The 24202-nt window shown below is 41.6% G+C and overlaps 1 protein-coding gene across 2 annotated transcripts in view; it reads right to left on the bottom strand.

Annotated features, from left to right (window-relative positions):
• DLG5 (discs large MAGUK scaffold protein 5) overlaps window positions 1-14533 on the bottom strand; it is a 123689-nt gene extending 109156 nt beyond the window's left edge. The window contains exon 1 of one of the 2 annotated variants that reach the window (XM_067299875.1): window positions 14189-14533. In XM_067299875.1, the coding sequence (XP_067155976.1) occupies window positions 14189-14489 (301 nt within the window). In that variant the 5' untranslated portion in view covers window positions 14490-14533. Of the gene's footprint in view, window positions 1-12220; window positions 12267-14188 lie in introns of those variants that run through there. The other variant, XM_013960255.2, reaches the window with a different exon arrangement.
• Between the last annotated feature and the right edge of the window lie 9669 nt (window positions 14534-24202).

Genomic DNA, 24202 nt, shown 5'->3' with positions numbered 1-24202 from the left:
ATCCACCCTCAGCCATCAGTCCACCTTGTGCTTTCAGTTGGATAAGCACTCTGAAGAAAGGCAAGATGTGTGTTGGTGTAACTGAGCCAACAAGCCATCCACAAAATGGCTGAACTGAAATTACACAGAAGGCAGCTGGAAAGTTTCTCTCTAAAAAAAACTGTTTTAGGAGCATTATTTGAAGTTGAAATTGGGTTTCAAACTATCATGAAATAAGCATTCTTAGCTTACACATTATCAGGTTCACTCCTAACAAAGCTCACAGACACAGCTCTTCTGGACACAGAGCATATGCACTATGCCTGATAGACACAACAGAATGAACCTTTCAAGGACTCAAAGTTATTTTACTTAAACCCTATTCTTGATCTGAGCAAAGTTTTAGGGAAAATAATTTATATAAATTTCACTATTTTCACCATGCTAATTAACCCACATCTAATAAAAACTAGTCTTTGGGTAAGTCCTGTTTAAAAAGAATGGTGTAAATTTCTGCAGGCAGATATAAAATTAAGATAAAAACATGAAACATTTGCTTTGAAGTGAGTTTAAAAAAAAAAAAGATCATGAGCTCAGTAAGAGCTATGATATTAATAAGTGTTAAGACAAGCCCTAATTTTATGTTCAGAATGCTACACATAAAAATATTTATGATACACTACTTACAAAAAACTGCTGGAGTAGAAAGACTAACCTCCTTAAATCAATTCTATCCAGCATATACTCAAAGAGCATGTTTATTTCTTCAAGAACTTTCAAAAATCCCTTTTAAAAAAAAAAAACCCGACCACTGGTGTTTCGTAATTCAGCAGTCAAAAAGCAGATATTTTATTATAACTTCCCAATATACCAAACATATTATCTTTATTTATAAATGTTCAAGACAACTTTGTTATCCAGAATAACTTCAGATCATAAACATCTGACACCTGTGCTGTTTTATGTAATTTCTTCAGACCGGTATTTAATTCTGGAAAAATATCAAATCTTTGCTAGGTTTTTCAGTGAGACTCTAAGTCAATAAATACTTGTCATTAATGTAAAGATCTCTCTTAAGGGAATGCAGAGTTATTTGTCCTATTAGTACTTTCCTATATATGCTTATGTTGTACATAGTAAAAGTGCGGATCAAAGTGACTCATTAACTCTTTAGTCTAAGGCTCTATATAATATTGCGCCGTAATTACAAGCTCTACTTGAGACCATATTGCTGGGGCCAGGGGACATGGGCACAGAAAAACCCCAAAGTACATTTTGATTAAAATTCGGTGGTATTAAGCAAAATTAAAGAAATCACTTAAACAGTACGTTTCATTTCATTACCTTTCAAGGTATGCAAGTCTGTGTGTGCACATACGTAACAGCTCTCAACACCACTGTCATGACAGGACACCAATTCTTCAGAGCACTTAATCAAGAAAGCTAAGAAGGCTATCTTCACTGTACACCCCATGCTAACTGAAAAGCATATGAGGACAATAAGAAAATAGAAACAGAGGTAAATTAATCAAAATGGGGCTCCATTCCCTAATTCAAAGTTCTATTGAAATCAGCTAAATTGAGCACACTCCTAATGATTTTCTGAAGCAGATCTAGAAAAGAAAGCAATACTTATTACTAAGAATTCTGAATAAAATGTAGATATTACCCAGAGCCTGATATTAGTTAGAAGTACATCAAAACTAAAGGTCTCATGATCTAATTTATGAAGTCAGAAATGATACAGTCCCTATCTATGACTCAAAGTCACCTTCCTTTATTGTGATAAAGACTAGAGAATTATTTCCAAAAATTGTAAAGCTCTAACCATGGCAAAGTTAACATCTTTCTGTGACCTTGTTAGCTCAGTGGAAGTTGACAATTTCACACACTATTATTTCACCACAATGTGGAATACATATTTTATCCAAGCTCTCCTTCCAGCTTTCTCTTCTAAACCAGCCATCTACAGTCCAAATTCAAGTTAAAAAGTTGGACATGGTAAAATAGTGCCAGAGGCACAACAGAAGAGAAATGCAGGCACCGGTAAACTATATCATCACAGGCTGGAATATTGATGCCATCATCTCTGGTTCTGAACAAATAAAGAAGCCAACAAAAGAAACTTCAGAAAGAAAACAAAAATGCATATCCTCTGGTATAAATATGTAACTGTATGAGGACAGTTGTAATGATTTCATTATCTCTCTTTTCTACATTCAGCTATAATACTCCAGCTAATGCAAAGCGTGAGCAGTTTTCTACTCCCTCTTTGAGGTCATGGCCTGTAAGGCACTGATGGCAAAGAGGTGTCTGGTCTTGAATCCGTTCCCATACAGGTAATTCTGTTGAAATACTCACCAACCCTAAATGAGACTTGAATGATCTCAAATTTAACCATCTAGGTTTCAAGAGCTTATATTATTTTGGGGGTTGGTCTTTAAAAAGGTACAAAATCTTATCCATTAATTACTTGAACGTTTCCAAGGTTCTGCGAGGGCTTTTTGTACTTTTGTTGGTTTGGTTTTTGAAAGCACTCTGAACAAAAGCAACACCAGCTGCCTAGTACTTGCAGAGGAGTCTTGAGTAACCTAGTAAGTATACAATGCGGAAAATGATTTTTTTCTGAGAAAACACACTTTCATGCAGTTTGAAAAGCTACCATCAATGACCTAGCAGCTACAGTCACAAAAGCTGTCCCCAGAGCTCATGAGCTATAACCTCAATAAACCTCATACAATTAAAAGTTTAACCAGACTTTTGTTCCCTAGTTCTAACTGCCAAAAAAGCATTATTTACCTGTATAACATAGCATTACTACTGAAAAAAGAGGCTGTATGGTACATTGATACAGTGACCACATCCATAATATAATATTAATACTAGAAAGGGATGCTATTCTAAATTGAGATTGTGGCTGTGAGGAAAGCACAATTATAAATAATTTCAGTAACTCAAAATCCCCCCCCCTTTTTTTTTTTTTTAAGAACAATGTACAGGTATTAAACAGACAAGTATTAATAGCTAACAGTAAAACACAAATCTAACAAAATGGGGACATAAAATTGGACAGCTCTATGAAAAGGTAGAAGAACTCACATACTGAGTTATGGTAACAGGCTCAGATGAATGCACATTATATAACTTCATTGACTGCAAACCGTTGCTTTTCTTTCATTTATTCTGTTCATTTTAATTTATAGCATTGCCCAAAATCCAAAGTACTATTTTTACCGCTCACATGCTATAGATTATGGCCAAGTTTCCAGAAGTACAAACATCCCAACTGGAGTGTAAAAGTGTAAAACTTCTGAGTTTATGAGCTCTACATTTGGTTGTATGCTGGAAGCCAAATTCACAGAACTGAAAAAATTTAGCTCGGGGGTCGGGGAGGGACGACTTCTTATAGGAAGCGTTTCTGATACAAATACAAAAGTGAAAGTAAGCCAAGACTTTGAGAACATACTTAGTCAACATCCCAATTATTTGTTAAAATCAGTTTTTACAGGAAATTTTCAAATAATAATACCTATTTGCACAATACATATCTTCCACATATATTTTCCCAAGAACAGATCAAAATGATTATTGTTTACAACACTTCAATAGCAATGACAACATACTTATGCTCAAATAAGGGCAATGAAACAGTAAACAGCAATATGCCAAAATTTGTACAGGATTCTACTCATATTGTTTCAACCTGAATACTTTAGGCAAGTAAATAACTCAGACTTGTGATAGTTATTCATTTTTAATATAGAACTTAAAGACAGCTCTTGTCATTTATGGCCTTGAATCTTTTTCTCTTAATGAAAATGTGTTTGTTTATGCTGCCTAGCCTATACAAGATACTACAGTAGCTGGTACAGTAGGAATTTCTGGTTGCCTTTAAAAACAGTTCCCTCAGTTTCCTCCATTATTACCGTGAAGAAAAATGATCTGGCTAGTGCTGACACAGACTCCAAATGTTTTTTCTTTTCATTTTATCTGCATTTATTCTATTTGCCCCATGGCTATAATATGGTTTTAGCCATCATTGCAGGTTCTTTTCTTACACAATAATGATAATGTATGCAACCATTCTTCAGCAAAACCTAACAAAATTCTCTTCTATTTGAGTTTTTTCTGTTACTGCTTTTAGACAGATTGTAGCAATAAGCCAAACCACGTAACGGCTCCTTTCATTCTAAAGATTTCTTTCAAAATCTCTTTCATTACAAAAGCAGCATGTATTAAAAATTTCCAAGCATACACACAAATGCATTTGATGAGGTAAATTCTCAGACCATTTCATGTGGATTCAGATGTAAACTCATGTACCCATGAGAAAACCAAATAGATTCAGAGCAAAAACAATGAAGTTAATACTGTATTCTTGCAACGTAGACTTGCAAGGAAAAAAGAATTTAACTTTCCAAAGAGATGCAGAGCAATACTCAGTCTAGTACCCCAAAACTTCTTCCAAAGAAGCACACAGGGCTTCTTATAGCATAGTACATGCAGCAAATTGCTCGTCACTGTAGCCAGGTCATAGTCACACTGCAACCCCTAGAGCTTCACCACTCTGCCTTTACTTTTTGGTGTCACAGGCAAGGAGGACATCAAAACTTTTACTCTTCTGAGGTTCCTGTACTAAAACCACACTAACTACCTGTCTCTTCACAGCAGTTCAATAATTTGCTGTAGTTGGATTTAAAATTAAACTGATATTTGGCATTCTAAACAAGATAATGGGAGATGCTTCCTGACAAACGAAATTTTAAGTCACATACACGTGTCACCAAAGATCAAGTCAGAGACAGAGAAATGGCTTAATATTTATACGTGTGTTTTCTTCCTGTTCAGCACTCATTACACACAGGTTTCACCCTAACAATATTTGGCAGAATAGTACTGTCAATTGACTTACCAGATGAAGATTTCCTCCAAGATTACTCATTTTTGTTATATTAACACCAATACTGTTGACACCTTACCAAGTTCCAAGCACCTGGAGAGGCAGAGCAAGTACGGCCTTCTCTAGAGACTTGGGCAGAAGGGACCTCTGACCTCAGTATCTGAAACGGCTTCTTGCATTATCAAGCCACATTCCCTCGCTCAGTCAAAACACTGCCCTGCCACTCGCAGCCATGCAACCCACTAAGCAGTCCAGACTGCTGTAAAGATGCCAAAGAAAACAAGTAAGGGTCATGAACCAGAGTAACAACAGATAAATACATTTGAATCATGAGCTAGAGTAATGCACCTTAAAACTCTGGCCTAGACATTTTCAAGGCCAGCAATTTAGAAAAGTAATTCACTGTAAATACCTCAAAGTTCACCTCCAGAGTCTATTCCAAAGTGAGCCTCATGTTTATCAATGGATTTTTATTTTTTTTTTAAACCTAATAAGACAGACTAATCAGACCCTTAACTTCTGGAACTTCCTGTTCTTCACCACAAGGTAGCCAACACTCCTTAGAGGAGGCATCCATTCCTAACATGTCCTAATGGCAACTAACTACAAGCCTTAGAAATTCACATTTCTCCAGCCAAAAAGCCAAGGATGTTTGTTCACAGACAGAGCAAAGGGAAGCCAGAGGAGCTGCTGCAGCATAACTAAACAAAGAAAAATCCAATAGGTGGTTTGAACTTTGCAGGGACCATTGCTGCAAAAAGTGGAAAAGAAACTGAACAAGCAGTTTATTTTTTACACTCCTTGACATTTAAAAAATAAAATAAACTTTAAGGTGAAAACACAACACAATTCAAAGTGAATTCCTTCTTGAGAACACCTCTTTTGTGATTGAGACATTTTGTCCCTCCACCCTCCCCCCCTTTTTTTTAAAAGCTTCTAAAACTCAGGTTATACCTACCTTGTTCATCCAGTCTCGGGCAACTCAGGAAGTGTATGATGGAAGAGGTGATGACATTAACAAGCCAATTACTCAGTTAAGAGGGAAGGTATACTGTTGTTTAAGGGCTGTTTCGTTTGGGGTTGTTTGGGGGGGGGGGGTTGTTTGTTTTTTTAAACAAGACTGAATAAAAAGCCTTTGATTTTATTTTTAACCTCACCTATCTAAGTCAAATGGCCTTGAAAGAAACTGAAAGAAACTGAAAGAACAAGTCTGTTTGTTAAAGACACAACACACCCCATCTTCAATTAAAGATTGAGCAAGCTCTCAAATAAATTCAATGTTCTTCATAAAACCATCTAGAAAGGAAAACACAGACTGGACATTCACAATTATTTTAAAGATTAAGAAGTGAAATTGATAGCTGAATGTTTTCGTTGCGGTGACATATACAGCCTCAAGGAAAAAGCTTCACCACTTTCACCACCACCAAACACGCACTTGCAAATTACCTGAAAAACAGAACATTATCACAATCTAAATGCAGAGTTGATTTTCTTAAAAATCATTGCAAATGTTGATAAATCCATGTATAAAGTGTTTAAGTGAACTTTAAAACTATGTAACAAGAAGCTTTTCCTGAAAGAAGGGTCACTAAAACCACATCTGTAAATCTGCTGTCAACCTCTAGCAGAAGAGCTCCTGACAAGCGAACCAACCCCTCTGCTCCGAAAGGGCAAGACCTCACGCCTCATCCAGGACTCTCAAAACTATCTCCTCTTAGACCTATTTTTCCATGAAAATATGGAAGATGTACAGAGAGCATGTAATGTGGAACAGGAGGAAGCTATCCACAAGAAAAACAAATGCAAATAAGAAAGAGAGACAGCAAAGGAGATGATAAATACAGGTTTGCTTCCATTAAAATAATGCGAACACCTATGTAGCAGCTTAAAAACTGTACTTGTGAATTTTGATATGGATATTTACTGCACCAACTTTATTTCCCAATCAGAAAGTTCTGATGCTTTTAAAGAAAGTGATATATATGTGTGCCTGCCCGCCTCTCTCAGAAAAAAGTATATACTTGAGAAGCAAGGCTTTTGGTGCCCTGACATTAAAAGAAGATAGCTCACCTCAGCCAAGTGAATCCATCCAACTAGATTTCAGACCAATCCTCAGGGAAAATACAACATCCTACAACACGACTATACTTTCCTTTGCAAACTCCATTTTGAGTACTACTGAGAAGTACACAAATACCAGCCTTACTTACCGAGGCCCAGCTGTACAAATGGTACCTTCCTGAAGACTTGGTCTAATCCCAAGAGCCTCGTATGCAAAGCCTAGATCTTGCCAGCACTTACACATGCCCAACTCAATGCATATAAACAAAGATTACTCACATGCTAGAAGTATATGAATAATAAGCACGTTCATGAATCAGCAACTACATTCAGGTACAATAAAAAGCTAAGGTGAAGGAGGAGAGGAGCAGAGGCAAAAAATTTGTCACAATGTATCATAATCATGGCAGTGAATGCTCCCAACTGGATTTCAGGAAAGGCAAGAGACAGCCTTAAGAAAGGCTGCCTTTGAGGGTTGGGGGGTGGGGGTACGGGGGATGCACAGGGAGAGGAATAGAAGGCATTTCTTTATTATTTACATTTTTTCCTGTACATCTCCTAATAGGCAATAAATTGCCACTTCTGGAAAAAAATCCCAGAGAAGGACCCTTTCACTGCCTTCCTTCCCAGCCCCCACCAGCTCCCCAGCTGACATGTTTATTGCTTTTACATTCTCTCTTCCTTTAGCTACTAGCCCAGTTGCACGCCTGGAAAGCTTCTGAATCAGGTCATAATATCCCATTTAAAATTCAGTTCCTTTATCAGCCAACTTTTAAAAGAATATATGATTTTCTAGAACAGAAACAGCAGCTATCCAGAACGAACTAATTAATGCTGTGAAAAAGCAAACTGCTGAGCAAGTCAGCCCAGGAATTGTGAAATGAGAGACTTCAGAAGTTGCAGGGGAGGGGAAGAATTTTTTAAAATGTAAATAAAATAGCTACTCTTAACTTCCTGTGACATAAGCTTGGGTAGGAAGGGCCTTCCAGTTGTAGTAAGTTATTCTCTATTGCCCAGTAATCATGCAAGGTCAAGAAAAATATCTTCAAGTGTTCACCCCAAGTGGACCCGTGTACAGGCTGCCCTGTAGAGAATAGACTCCACTTACGCAACAGCTTACAAATTAGTTCCCAAATTTAAATTCATTTGTTAGCTGTACAGCAACAACAGATGCTGGTATACCACCTGCTACTACCAACACAACCGCTGATGTACCACAACCTGTGGTAAGTACACAACCAACATGGTACACAGGTACTCTGAATGCATACTGTGTGCCTTCTTCAACACCAGAGTAATTGTAGCTTGGTTGGCAAAAATTAACCTATCAGAGTAACACTGAGAACCCCAAAACATTGCCCTGTTGAAGGGTTTGGCCCAAACATTCAAAAAAAATCCACTAACAGCACTCGCCTTTTCAGGAGCACCATCATTCTCTTGCACTTTCACTAGAAAAGCACTGGTTGGCCTCAAGTTAAAGCTCAGCAGGTGCAAAGTTCCTGTATTTCTAGCTCCTACATCAGAACGATTCAGTCCTAGATCAGCCGCATTTACAAAAAAACCCAACCTATGACTTTCATCTTGAAGGTCATAATGTTTCAGTAGTGACTATTCAATGTAATTTGGAAAGTCACAGAAGCCTAGATGCTTCAACTTTTTTACTACCACTTTTTTCATACAGAATTATATGCATTAACAAGTTCTGCTATCTAAATCAACACTATGAACAATCTATACAAGGAAAAGTTTTAGCTTTATTATAAGTGCAGCATTTCAAGACTGTTTATATAAAACAAAAATCAGCAACTAATTGCCTTACACTGAAACATCCAAAATGTGCTGGGAACTATGCAACACTGATAGATGAAACTTCTGCCCTTGAGATTTACAGTGTAAGAGGTGTTTGAAAAAAGGGAAAAGGAAAAAACTTACTAAGACTTACCAGCATCTTTGTGATGACCTGCTTTTTGAATCAGGAATTATTACACTATCAAATAATAATTAAAATAACAAGAAAAGCTGAATGGAAAAGATAGCTTCCCTTGCTCCTGTTAACCCTAAGAAAAAAACTGGAAGAAATAAAAAAGGAAAAAAATTGAGGGCGGAAGGAAAAAAAAAAAAATCAAAAAAGTGGTTGAAATCAGCAGCAAAGGAAGAGAGAATACTTAGCTCAAATTGCAGCCTACTAACAAAACTGGAAAGCCCAAAGTCACTACCCATGTGGTGGCTGCAGTCTTCACCATCTAGACAGGAGGTTGAGAAAACTCATAGCAACACTAGTTAAGGCAACAAGAAAATGTGACTAAGATTGGTAATTATATCATAATCTCAAGATCTGAAATTGAAGCTTTGAGAAAGGCAATCTTTAACCTTAACAAATAAATTGAGTCCAAATTACAGAAAGTCAGTCGAAGTTACAGAAAGTCGCTAGCTTTTCTTTTTGATCATTTCTGAAAGTGAACCTTCTGCTTCTATTTCTGAATGATCATACAAATAACAAGCTGAAAAAAATCCTTTAAAAAAAAAAAGTAGCAAACTCTCCGCTCTTTTTTGTAGTTTCATAAGAAAGTAGGTCTCATGTGTGTCCAAAGCAGATCCACAGTTGCATGCACTGATACCACAAAAATTATTTTTCATTTTACATTGATGACAACTGTCGCCCCATGAATTTACCACGGGTTGCTAGGGTTTTTTTGTTTGTTTTTTTTCCTCTGATCACAGCAAAAACATAATTGAGAACCACCACCCTTGGGATCTGTGAACTACTAAAACACAATTCCTTCTTTGGGATCAAGAGACTGCTTCTACATAATTACTGTTAGATATTTCACTGGGAATATCCCACCTGAACGCTTGTTGGAAACTTCGTGCTTTATTTAGGCTGAGAATTCTGAGAGACATTTGAGGTCATGAGAAGACATGCTACTATGAAGTTAGCATGGGGTATTTTAGCAAGTTTAATTACTGCCCAGCACTGCAAGAAACCTATACTTTTCCTAATGCAACTGACTTGTGAATCCTGCCTGCTTTTTGATCTACACAATTTGAAAAAATCTTGCAAGAAGACTGGAGGAGCTACCCTGGGAACTAATAACAGATCTGAAAAAAACCCAGACATGCTGCTCTACTTCTCCCACTCTTCAATTTTAAGCGATGGAAGAGAGCATAAATTGTACTAATTGCAAAATTGTCAGTTCGGTCCTTGAGTCAGTAAATTATGCTTGTACAACTTCCCTTCATTCCCATCTCTCCCACTTCTCAGAGAACATACATTGCCAGCACTATTTCTCATGTTCTCCAACCATTTCTATTACCTTTTTCCTCCTTCCTTCCTCCACTTCAACCTTCGAAGCCTCCCTTTCTTCTCACTTACTCCTACAGGACAGCATATCCTAATTCCACATTTCATATCCTTCCTCCATGGAGTCTCTTGGCTACTCACTAGGTCCAACTCTTCCTCCTGCTCTCTAGCTCCTCTTCTACTCTCCGGTCCTTGCTCCAGCAAGACCATTTTCTGGGGGACAGGGAAGAGGAGGTACAACATGAGGTCTCACAAATAGCAGGGAGTTGTTTGGCTCCCAGCTTCTCTGGGGCAACAGTGGATTGCAGCATCTCTTGTGCACTTCTGGCCTCTACGCTGCCAGCGAGAAAACTGGATTCCAGCTCTCCATCCCTTAACTTTAGACATGCAGAGAGGCAACTTGTTAGTTTGCTTGCTTTTAAATGCACTAACAGATTACTGCAATATTTTAAAGTTTGCTTGGTGACTTCAAATCAGATATTCTATCTGAAACTATTCACTTGTTTTTTCATAAAACGGATGGAGGAAGTTGATAGGATCCCTTTAAAAAGCTATAAAAGTTTGAATTCTAACTTTTTTCTATTCCTGCAAATGCTCACATTTAATTACTGGACTGGAAATTAACACTTCAGCCGGAAGTTCAAAAATCTACTTTGTTTGAGGATAAGGAGCTGGGAGCACCTTTGTAGCTCCACAAGCTCATCTCGAGAACAAATTACAAGCTTGACACCCTCAAGAGCCCACTTTTTTTTAATATTGCAAAAATGTAAGTGCAAAACCCTGACATTATTTTAAAGCAGTCTAAAGCTTATACTGTCCAGAAAGATTTCTGTTCCAGTCTTTTAATTACATTAAAAAAAAAATTCTTTAATAGTACTCGTCACAATGAAGTATCTTCCATCATATTCTTGGTCGCATTATTTTGCATCACAAAATTCACATTACAGCAACAGTAGTATGAAGTATCTGGACCTCAGTTTAGCAAGACACCTAAACGTAAGCAGCTTTGCAGAAGCCACTTAATTCCACATTAAAAGAGAGATACCATACAATCAGGATACAGAATTTCTCACATGCATGATAGACTTTGCCAAATAAAGTATTTAATAATCCATCAGTTCACATACAAAGAAATACAAGCAAGCAATTGGCACACTACTTAAAAGAAAGAATTAGTCCCTGTACAAAGTACTGAGAGATTTTTAAACCAGCAAAACATCCACTTTCACATGGACAGAGCCAGTTTCTCACAAAAACATTTACACAGAAGTGTAATGTAATAATCAAAGGTGTTTCTCAAGAAAGAAGTAAATGTTGTCCTTAAACATGACCAAGTAAAATAAAGCAAGCAGTACTCTGGTTTGCTTTGACAGAAGGTAGCTTCCTGTTAGATTTTGCACTGTTTACTAACACTTATGCATAATATTCTCAGATTAGAAACAAAACAAGCTTAAAAGCAACACTCATAAGCCACCATACAGGTTTATATTTAACATGTGCAATTAGCACCAATTGTAAATGTCAAATATGTTAAGTGTGGACTGAACTAGGGGAGATTCTACACGGAAAAAAAAGTTTATCATGTAAAGACACCGTTATCCATGTTAGAAGTCTTTTGGCAGTTACTAGGACTCCAACTCTTTCCCTTTAGCAATCAGAACAGTTGTTTACTTCCTTTTGTGTTGCACAGATAAATACTTATAAAAGCGTCAGCTATACATTATCCAGCCAGCTACAAGAATTGTCTACATAAACAACAGTCTAAATTTCCATCACTGTTTACATATTGTCTTTAAAGCCTAATGGGAGGTTTTGTTTAAAATGAGAAGAAAGAAAATAACAACATAAGAATTTTTAAAAAGCTATTCCGCAACTGAAAAACACGATAGAAACGCTAGTGTAATGATACCCTTCACGTACATGAAAACAGAAACAGCATCATTCTTTCACTAGTGCAGCAAACAGACTGTACATACAGACTCCAGCAGCTCTGAACGAAATTCTGGTGTTCATTATCTGCCCCTTTTCCTCACTCACAAAGACACCAGACTGAAAAAGAAATCAACAAATACAGATACAAGTAGCTATTGGTTATAAATAGTTTTGATCTCCAACAAGCATTCAAGATACACAGAGATGAAGTTTATCTCCCTCTTATAGGGGGGAGATATCACTATAGTTTATCTGCCTCTTCCAAACAAGACTACAATTAAGTGTACCGCTGCAAACTGTCATTTTTCATATACTAATAGTAGCTCCAAAAATTAATCCCTCTGGATAGGCTAAATTAAAGGGATCTTTAAGATACATTTACTTTTTACCCTAAAGAAGAAAAGCATTTTATGCAATATATGCTGAGGACTGTTTCACTTAAGTATTTTAAATTCACAGTACAAGAGTTGTGCTTGCTACCAAGTTTAGAGTTTGCTACTACACCCAAAGAAGAACAGAAAAAGGAAACTGACTCATCTGCCTTCAACAGTGAACAGAGGTTCAAAAACCTAAATGGCAAGGAAAGAGCAGCTGGGTGGCCAGACTTCCTACAGCAAGAGATTAGAATGAAACCCAGTTACATCTGAACACAGGTTCAGACAAGAACCTTTCTACCACAGCTACCCTCAAACATTAACTCTTTCCATGACATACTCGAGACAAACATCTCTGCAGGCCATGGTTACTCAGAGGGGTTCAGCACACACACAAGCCGTCTCATGATTAGTTACCATGAGACCTCCTCAGAAGAGCAAAGTTAAAATACATACAACAGTCCTTGAAGGATCAGGTCCTTGACCTTCATATATGCATGATGACTTATTCTTAAGGTCACTGTTAGCAGTATCTTCTGTACTAACTTGTTAACATGCTTACTGCCAGGGAAACAAAAACATACTCTTACAAATTTTGATCATTATTACTACGGATAAATGAAAGCAATAAAATGTATCTAAAAAAAGCAACATGTCTGGGGAACATCCTTCCCCGTGTGAACATTAATAAACCCAGATTAGGCTCATGAACGCCTTCATCCAAGGAGCATATAACTCATTTGCCAATTAAATTATTTTCCCTTGAGAGCTCAGTGTTGTGAGACACTTTGTAATTCTGACTTTCATTTTAAAAGTGAGAATTATTACTATATACAACATTGATTTCATTTCTTCCCTGCCGTTCACATTTTACACCTTTGTTTTTAAGGCTAGGGAATGTTAGTGCACTACCATTAATACGTTTTCTCAACAAGATAAGACCAAGCATTAGTCTAATCATACAGAACCATCCCGGGTCCCGTTCTGAAAGGCACCAAGCGCCCTCGTCTCCCACTGATGTCAGCCCACATAGTGCCAGAAGTGCTGAGGTCCGTTGTTCCGACTATTTTTCCCCCTCCTGTGCGGTCCTGCCATACATTCTTTAGGAGAAGCCATACACTACAACACATTACTAGACAACGAAAATACACCCTCACGTATTTTTCAAGTTTAGCAAACTCTTACCGTCAAGAGCATAATTAAAATAAAGGCAGAGCATGCAGCTCAACTACATAAGGACTATCTTCCAGATGGAGGCAGTATTTACAGAGTTTTATTTCCTTATAGAAACTACAAACTATGTAAGAGCCAGGAAGCCCTTCCGATGCGCACAGTTCCCTCGGTAGAGGGGCAGTCACCCTGCAATTCCTGGATTTGATTCAAGAAAAAGTCTGTACCAGCCAACCCTGCCCGAGCAGCGGGGAACCCCGCGTGCTAAACCGCGCATCCCTCACGCCGCCGGCACCCGCGTTGCGCCGCGCCAGCAGCCGCAGCGCTCGCGCAAGCCCCCGGCGCCAGCACAGCAGCTCCGACGGCGCCGCGGCCCAGCCCTCCGCAGCCCGCCGAGCGGCTCCCGCAGCTGCTTCCCGCCCCGCGCAGCACGAAGCGCCCCGCCGCCGCCGCCGCCGCGGCACTCACCGGCGGTCTCGGGGGCCGGCGGCGCCCCCGCGGCGCCGTTCAGGTAGAGGATGGCGAGCAGGTGGGGCTGCGTCTTCTCCAGGGCCACCCGCAGGTCCTGGAAGTGGTCGCGCTCCTTGGCCAGCAGCAGGGCGAGCAGCAGCTCGGCCTTGCCGCCGCCCGCCGCCTCCAGGTCGCGCAGGTCGCGGGGGCCCAGCGCGCCGGCGGCCTCCAGCAGCTCCACCACCTTGTCCACCTCGGTCATGGCGGGCGCCAGGCTCTGCCGGCACTGGGCGAGCAGCTCCTTGTGCTTCGGCTCCATGGCCGCCCCGCGCCCAACTGCCCGGCCCGGCCCGGCCCCGCTCCGCTCGCTCCCCCCCGGCAGCGCCGGGCAAACTTGGCGGCGGCGCGGCGGGACGCGGCGCTACGGCGCCGCCGCTCCCGCTCCTCGTCCCCTCGCCGCCGCCCCGGGGAGCCGCCGCGCCCGGCGGGCGGGCGCTGCCGGCTCGGCTCGGCGCGGCTCGGCGCGGCGCGGGCAGCGGCTCCCGCACCCCGCCGAGGCGGCTCAGGCAACTTCTCCGCTCCGCCCGCTACAGGCCATACGGCCGCGGGCCGCGCCGCGCCGGGGGCGGGGGAGGCCGCGCCAGCCCCAAGCGCCTCCTTTCATTCGCGGGCGCACGCGGCCATGTTGGCTGCGCGCGGCTGCCGCCTGCGCCGCCGAAGGGCAGGGCCGCGCCGCGCCCGCCCGCCCGCATGCTCCCGCCTCCCGCCGCGCCCGCCCGCCCGCGCCGCCCGCGGAGGAGACGGAGGAGGCAGTGGCGGCGGCGGCGGCCTCTCCCCCGGCGCGGCCCCGGCCACGCTCCGCCGCCCCCGGCCCGCACCCGCCCTCGCGCCGCCCCGCCCGCCCCGCGGGGCAGCGGCAGCGGCGGGGGGCGGGGCCGAGCGGGGGGCGGGGCCGCGGGCACCCGCGCGCGCCGCACGGGGGCGGGGCCGCGCGCCCGCGGAGCAGAGCCCCGCCCCCGCGGAGCAGGGCCCCGCCCCCCCTCCAGGGCGCGCTGCCGCCGCTGCCGCCGCTGCCGCCGGGCGCGCGCTGGGTTCCCGGCAGAGTTCAAAATGCCGAGATTTCTTTTCGTCCCTAGGTGGTAAAAAACAGAAAAAGAAAAGAAGAGCTGGTACGGCTGCTTGTTTTGACAGAGTCGTCAAAATAACAACAGGTTGTTTGGAGCTCTGTCCACTAGAAGTTAGGAAATTGGAAGTTTTCGAACAAAATACCCAAACGTCAGAAACGCCTGTTAGTTTGTCTGCGTCCCCGATGCGGTTCTATCGGTGTTGCTGTGAGGGGCAGAGAGCAGGTCGCTCACCTGCACAGCGCAGCTTTCCTGGGCTCAGCAACAGCACCGCGCCGCAGGTCCGCAAGGAAAACAGCAACAGCACTTTCCTCGCTGAAGGCAAACTGTCTGCCACCACCACCATCACACAAACAGTACCGTGCCTGGCAAACGACTGGTGAGACCGAGTCCGGAATGACCGCAAGACATTATAATCTTAAATTCACATTTCACCTGGAAGACTGTATCCTACCTGGGAGTGTTTCTGATATCCTGCAAAAGTATCGGTGGCAGTAATGACGCAGGAAGAGCAGTACCAGCACCTGTGTCATCCCTAGTGAGCCTAGTAGCAATTGAGGCTACCTGAAAGTCTCCTGCCCAAATACCTGCATGTTTTATTTAGTGTCCAAGAACAGCTGGACTCCGGCAGGTACAGTGGGAAGCAGTTGTTCCCTAAGCTTTTCCATTAAAACGCTGATTCAGAGAATTCAGGTGCTGAACTGAATTTGAAGTGACATTATGTTATTCAGCGGATGATAAGGGCATCTTTCAGATGTGAAAATAGCCTTGGGATATGTGCATAAATGTGATATGAATTCCACTGCTATACTTAGCGGAGGCAGATACGAAATGAAAGATTTAGGGGTTTCTCTCTAGTCTTAAGAGCCGCCACCTAAAACAATGCCTCTCAGAACTTGCAGAGATACCATGATTTTGAAACAAGGTCTTTTCATGTTTGGCCCATTTTACTAACCCTTCTGTAGATCCCTTCTAATTTTGCATCCATGGGTTTCTAGCAAGCCTTTTTGCTAGGCAAAATGTAGGGAGATTAGCTCTGCTGGCTAGCAACTGATGTAAATCCCTGCAAACTGCGTTCTTTCTAGACTATTCAAGTATATCAGAAAATCTACCTATTTCTCTCCAACTAGTTGGCTAAACTTAAGCCAATAAAGAGGTAGCACATTCCCAAAATGCTAGTTAACACTGGAAGGCGTGAATTGTTATTTTCAGCTCAGCAAAACAACTGCGGTTGAGACAGAGCACCATGACGCCGTCAGCGAGAAGCGAAAGCTGCCCCAGTTGCCTCGGCACAGCAAAGCCGATGGCATTCGCACCCTCGCTGCCTGCAACAGCGCGTGGCAGGTGCTCGCCTAATGCGAGTCTTTGGTAAGGCAACCGCACAAGAAGACTGAATAAATGTTGCACAGATAGTTTTAGTATTTCCTAATTTTTGAGTGTATGACTTTATAATCTCAAGAGTTTTTTTAACAGTGCTGTGTTGCTGTGCAGGTGCTCAGAAAAGGAAACTGAAGCCTAACCTGTGCCGGCTGACGTTAGAGCAGGGGCCATACGTGGGCTGGGTGCAGCCGCCTTCGGCTCCCTGCTGCAGCAGAGAGCAGTCGCAGGTGCTTGCCCTCCGCGTGACGCAGCACGCGGGCAGGCGCACGCTCTGCGCACGCTCTGCGGCGCCAGCACGGCAGCGGCATCGGACAGGTGCGGTGTGGCCCGGGCACTCGAGCCCTGCTCCACCGGCTGCAGAGGAGCGCGTCTTGGGAAGCGCTTGCTCGTGGCTTGATTTGCTGCTGCCTCTCCCATAGGCTTGACTTATTGCTGCCTCTTCCAAATGTGTGTCTAGTCCTTTGCCTTCACCTCCAAAACACAGCACTTCTCATCCTGCCATGTCCCATTCCTGATTTTTGCATCCTCCCTGCCATTGCTCAGTGCCAGGTGAGTGGGAAAATCCTGGTTTTATCAGCTCCCTTCTCTTGGCCCAGCGAGTTTCTATCTTCCTGCAGGAGACCTCGCAGCCTCCCGCACTCCACTTTTCTTGCAGATGGCAGGTCCCCTTCCCGCAGCCAGTCTCCTTTGCTCCCAGATAAATTTCTCACTGACATTGCGTGCATTCGGCGGGCAGGCAGATGAAAGCAGGAAACAGGCACCTTGCTGTTAGCTCGGGCACTTGACCCAGCATGGACTTTTCCCAGCAAATGCACAGAAAAACTTGATAAGGTTTAGGCGTATATGGCATCTTTCAAGACTCAAACTATGAAACATACGCAGCATTTATTTTGCCAGAAGTTTAGGCAGCGATCAAAACTTGAGTGGATCATCACAGCACCCCAGAAGGTGCATCCCTACTGCCAAAATATGACAGCAAAAACTAGGCAAAACCCTTCAGTTTCTCTGCCAAGTTTTCAGGAAAAAAAAACAACCCAATCTGTGGAATACATTTTCAAGACTAAGTCACCCAAAAGCAGATCCCTGACATGCCGGCAAAGTCTATGAATTGCACAGAAAGAATAAACAAGAATTTACCAGCTGTTTATCTTTACCGAAAGTAAGATACCACAAAAAATTCTCTGGTAGCAATATATATATTTTTTAAAACAGCAAAAGGAAAGATTAAAAAGAACATAACAAAATGTGGAGCGCTGACACGGGATGTCATGGGTGCTATGTATAGAAATGGATTCAAAAAACAGCTTGACAAATTAACAGAGAAAGATCAGTAGATTTTCTAAGCCGTAGACTTGGAAACTAGGCTAGTGGGGATGTATGTCTGCATTAGAAAAAAAACACTGACTCAGCATATTACGCTAACAATACCTTTGTCAGACTTAAAGAAATCATTCTTATGAAATTTCAGCTAAACAGCTAAAAGATAGGTTGTGAAAACAATGTTTATAGCAAGAAATCTAATAATTAATCATACCAGTCACATGTATAATAATTCTAGTTTTTTATTTATTCTGTAACATTCCTAAGTTACATAGGAAGTTTGAGAAACATTTGGAGAATAAAATGGGGACATAGAAGGTAGAAATTGGATTTATATTGTTATTCAATTTTGTATCTTCTTTTCAGAAAGAAAAAGAGAAACACTAGTTTCACTGTGCAGAAAAGAAGTACTTCAAATAAAGATAAAAGACTCAAGGCTTAAGAAGGTTGGGCCTTTGGGAGAAGAACTTTGCAAATGATTTTCGGAAGCAGAAATTGTAGTTTGAACAATCAAGTTGAGTATATACTTGGTATATCTGAGTCTGAAAAACCTCCGTCTTTAGATTTAAGATGAGGACTGTGAAGTAGTTTTAAGCCCTTGTCTTGCAGAATTGTCTGTTGGGAAGACAGTGTCATCCTCGGCACATGCTTTAGATTTCACAATTTACAGAACTGCAGCTGAAGACTATTTTTTCAATGATATACATCCAAATAACTATATACAGTATATGAAATCCCAGAAAATTCTACAAGATTAACTACAATATAAAAAGAACATGCATAAGCCTTTTAAAATATTAAGATCAGAGTCAAGAAAAGTGAGAGCAGGATTCAACCTGTAATGCAGAAAGATTTTGTTCCCGTAATTGCCTCTATACCTTTTTTACTATGCAATTATCATCATGCTTGGGTATACAAACTCAGCACCAAGTTTTCTGAAATAAAACGCTGAGTGTCATATATTCAAAACAGAAACTAAACAGAGATTCAAATTCATGCAATCAAGCACATAGTTCTCAGTAAAAGTGTATATATCTTGCACACAAAATAGAGGCCTTTCAACTGGAAATGGGAAGATTCTGAACACCATGACAATCGGGAAAGGGAAAGGGAAGGGGAAAGGCAAAGGCAAAGGCAAAGGCAAAGACCCTACCTGTTTGTAACATGGATTTCAATGAGACAATATGAGACGTGGAACCTGCAATGGTGGGACTGTAGCCGGTGACTCCTGTCAGTGCACCTGTCCTCCAGCATATTTGCTTCCAAAAGCTGCTAGGTGATAAGATTTATATTATACATCAGTGACCCACATCCTGAGTGACACTATTATATTATTTCAGCTTGATATTGTCTGATAAGGAACCTTTTAGAAACATCTGGGCTTTAAAATAGGTTACTTGTAGTCATTGCAGTACTTGCAGTAGTCCTCTGTGTAAGCACAACATCTGTACTTGTTCTCAGATACCTCCTCCTCCTCCTCCTTCTCCTCCTCCTCCTCCTCCACATGCACCTGCTTACCACTGCTTTAGCCACAGCAGCAGGTTGGCTGCTATAGTTTTACTGGTGAAACCCCTCCTCAGCATCATCAACCTCAACTAGTCAGAAAATCTAACGCCCCAGAAGGAGAGGATTTTCTTTAAGACCAGAAGATTTTTATTATTATTGTTATTATTAAATACGTGGGGGCATTTTATTTGCTTTTTGGTTTTGGCACCCTTAGGATTCAGTTCTTCAGGCTTCCTTGGCAGCCATGCAAGCTAGAAACGTAGTTCTGTAATGAGAGCTAAGCTCCTCATGCAGTCATATGACTCCAGGAACCCAGGGGTTAGAGAAACAAAATATTGAGAGATTTACAGCAAGCTAATGGAGGCTGACAACACTGTAGTTGCTGGGAAGGAAGGTTATATGCTCTCCAAGACAGGTATATGAAACATACAGGTGATCGTGGAGGTAACATTAGAGCTGTCTAGATACAAAGTAAACACATTAGAGAAGATTTTGTAATGGGTATTATTTGAAACAATAGCAGCTTAGTGGTTCTCAACGGAAGTTTATTTTTTCAGGTTGATGTAATTTCAGGATAGTTAATTAGTGTTTTCAGGATAGGAAGGTTCTGTTCTAACGGGCCAGAGGATCAAAATATATCATCTACCCATAAAACAGAAAAAAAAAGCCCATAATACAAGCAGTCTCTGCACTGCCCAGGCAAAATATTTCAACTGGTAGCATGACTTCCAGAAACGGCCTATGCCCATAAATCCTGATCCTCGGCGCTCTGGCTAGAGCTGCTGACTGAGGGAGCTGCTCTCAGGCTCTCCCAGGAGCACAAGGATCATTTGTCTTCCTAAAAACCATGAACTACCGGAAATGGTTCGGCTTTTTCTTAAGTGCATTCCTATGACATACACTAGGAAGGAGAGCAGACCAAAGGGTTACATGTTTTTTTGTAGCCTCCACATCTATTGGTCATTTCATCTCGCGCTGCACAAGACGGTTTTAAGTTGGTAATTATTTTGGCTCACCCCCGCTCTGGGCAAGGTTTGAACCGGTAAGTCATATTAAAGAAAAGAAGATGAGACAGTTTCTCCAGTCAACTTCAATGGAAACAAACCATCCTGTCTGCTGAAGGTTTTTTAAATTCCCTGGGCTGTTGAAAAAGCAAAAGCAAATCAAAATCATCTGTTTTACTTAAGCAACTAAAGATTTGCCTACTAAGAGAGGAAGAAGAAGCCTCCCTTGAGGGCAGAGGGCTTAGTGGGAAGGGTTTGTGGGGAGGAAAGGGGTAGGTAGCGGGGCAGCTGGGGATACACACAGTGGCTGCTGTTTCTCAGACAGCTGCTTCCAGAAACAGGCAGCAAAGGCGAACGCAGGCTGCAATACGGCAGGCCTGCCTTCCTGGTGATCCTGCAGGGCTGCAAGAACTTCACCGCGGCGGGGCAGACGCCCTGCGCATGCCTCCCTACCGCCAGCCTGCTTCCAGCAGGGCTAGGGACACATGTCAGTGCCTCCAGGAGGCCGGGTTAGCTTCCCGTGCGGCTAACGTCTTCTCCGGCTGAGCAGATGTTAAACAGTCCCTTCTGAAGAGCTGTTCCTTGCAGTTTGTTGTTGGTATAGTTTCTAGGATAACAGGTCAGTTTTGGACTCAAGTCAAGAGAGGCTATTCATACTAACCATTTGCATTTACTTCTTTCAGCACTGATGGGGAGGTAGACACAACTGGCTGCCATAAGCATCTCTGGGTGACTGCTGTAGGGAGGCCAGCACATGCTGAAAATACGTAAGAAAAACAAAACCAAACTGAAGTTGAAGAAAGCAGGCAAACTTAATAGTTGAAGACTTTATAGTAATTCTCTGCACAGTTTTGTGATCTTCATTGTTTTTCTGCAAAGTCTTCTTGGTTGTTGCAAGTGTTTTTAAACTGGATTTGAATCTAAAGGCTCTTGAAGAAAGAAAAGTTTTTTCTCCTGTTCCATTTCATATTGAAGCCCCAGTTCTGCTAAAAATTACATACGTACTTTTACTATCAAGTAGTGCCCCTACAGACTGACATACACCAGGGTTTATTAGTTGAATGCATCACACTGACCAACTAAGTTTTGAGGATCTGCAAGTCAATGAAAGGGTCTAGGGCTTCATCCAAGACTGTTGGCAGTTTATAGTGGTTCTCCCATTTATTTTAAAGGGCTTTGGTTGAGGTGTCTTGCTTGTTATCCACCAAAATATAGACATTTCATTCTACCATTAGAAAACGTAGTATATTAAAAAAAAATGCAGCCAGACAGAAAGGGAAGTTGTTCTGATAGAATATGATTCCTGTCAGACATTAGTCCTCTGGGTACAGAAAGAGCGAAAATCATCTCATTGTGTCTAACAGGCAGAAATGACAAAGCAGAGCTTTAGAAAGACTTACAGGACAAATGTTTGCAGAGCCATGTAGGAAACATTTCCTGAGAAAGATGAAAATGCACACTTTTACAAATGGAGAACGTGGGACAGTGTTTTAATTGTAGGACCAGCAGAGGTCAAAGTTAGATTTAGAAGAAAAAGGCTCCTGTTGCTGAAGTAACTAAGCAAGCTGGACTAGAAAGTCCCTGGGCATCTCAGCTATCTCTAGTCCAAGCCCAAAGAGCTCTCTGAGGAAATGGGGAGCGGTATGCGTGCGGCTTTGGTCCCCGTGTTTCTCTAGGTACGGTACAACGCCTGTCTTTTCCCACGCTCCTGCCGAGCTAGTCCCGGAGCTTTGGCTAGTTCTGCAGTACCTCCGTGACGGGGGAACAGAAGTGGTGCTTGTCTCTGTGGCCCAGCTCTTGGAAAAAATGGTAGTCAGCAGATGTGCAGCTCAGAATAGACCAATATTTGGGTTGGCTTTAGACTCCCAAAGCTTGCCCCACATGGAGCTAGTGAGATGGACTGTGAGGAGCACCCAGCTAGAAGGGAACTGCAAGTCCAGCAAAACATATTTTACTTTGTAGGCAGAAATACCTTGGCATTCTGAATTAATGCTATGGGAGAAGCATTTCTAGTGTACTCCTACTGTTGGTGTATAGTTTTACAAGTTTTTGTGAGAACCAGACAAATGAAGCTACAACATTAGTAATGATTTTGTTTAATTTTCCATTTTTATTGCCACTTCTAGTGAAAAATATGCTGGTCTTAAAACAGATAATAATTTGTGTCATAACACTAGCTAAGATTTTAACTGCTATTGACAGTGATACATTGATAATTTCTATTTACATAAACATTGCATAAATTCAATATACTTGTGTATATATCAGATCTGAGATCTTCACTTAGCATTGCAGGATATTTCTTGGGGAAAAAATGATTTTTGTATGAGGTAAACACAGCAATCTTATAAGACTGAGATTACAGTGAGAATAACAAAGTCAAAGAAGGTACAACTATCTATACTCAATTTGCTGAGACAAAGCAGGTATCAGTCAACAGTGTAAGGGTTTTAAATTCAACTATGGTCCAAGATGCAATTAAAGACCAAGAAGAGTTTAACATTACAAAAATACTGGCCTTAAAATCAGTTTTGAAAACAGTACCTAACAAGAAACTAAGTAACTCCCAAGTCTCTGAGCCAGTCTACATGCCTTGGCAGGGATAGGAAAGCCATCAGAGGTTTCCAGAATGAAATAATGTCTCAGCTTGGCACAGGGGCAGGTCCATTACCAGCTTCCACAAGGTTTGGTCATCCATGAATCCAGTTTAAACCAAGCCACAAGTCTTCAACTCAACTGTTCCCTTCCCCCCACCCCATAACACAGACATGTAAAAATTAAAAATCTAAAAGATTCAAGTTTATTAGTATATTTCAAAGAATAATGCCATAAAAGTAATTTAAATCTTAAATTATTATAAATGCCAAGATTTGTCAGAATTCAGCAGTGTATCTCTAAATTATACCAAAAAGAATAGGGAAATATATGGGATGTGTTGAGCAGGAATCCACAGCATCTGCCATTGCAGGCACGTCATTAGGCAGCTGGTAAAATGCACACACACAAAAATCCTCTTTTAATACTATTCAGTTAAAAAAAAAAACAAAAAACTTTATACTACACAGAAAAAAGTATATACAGAGTGGCCCAGAATAAACAGAAACGTCTGAGAGTAAGCCCTGAGCAGCATGTGAAGCCTTAGGAAGGATTTAGATTTAAAAGATTCTTCCTGGATCAAGTCTGTGGCAATGACATTTAGAAAAGTGTTGTTCAATTGTCTGAAACTTATAAAGATGCATTAACTGTAGGGGGTCTGATGGCTAGAAATATTTAATATAACAAATATATCAAAGCCCATCCAGTTCTGCCAAATTAGAGAGAGTCCTTTAATTGGTTTCCAGGGGACCTGGATTAAGCTCCAACTTGGTAATGAAAATACTGTGCAAAAGAATAACTGAAGTAAGAGGTCTCCAAGTCTATTAGGGATATTCCATTAAGACTAAACACACTTCATCGGCAAGACAAGCCAAATATTGTTCTTTTTACCATGGGCCATTTGTACTAATAGCTTTCTTTTCCCTTAGTTCATTTTCAGAGATGCCACCCTTCTCCTCCAACAATACGAATGTGAGAGAAGAGCTTCACTACTTTGCCCTCTCCTTTTCCTGATGAAGTCAGTGTCTGTCTTGCAGCTGACTTCAAGAAGAGCAAGTTCTAGCCTTTTTCCGGTTTATTTGGAAAAGATGAAAGAGTAAAAA

This window comes from Apteryx mantelli, chromosome 7 (assembly GCF_036417845.1).
Source record: "Apteryx mantelli isolate bAptMan1 chromosome 7, bAptMan1.hap1, whole genome shotgun sequence".
Classification (NCBI taxonomy): Eukaryota; Metazoa; Chordata; class Aves; order Apterygiformes; family Apterygidae; genus Apteryx; species Apteryx mantelli.
Note: the sequence above shows the minus strand (reverse complement) of the source record. Positions and strands in the feature narration are given on the sequence as shown.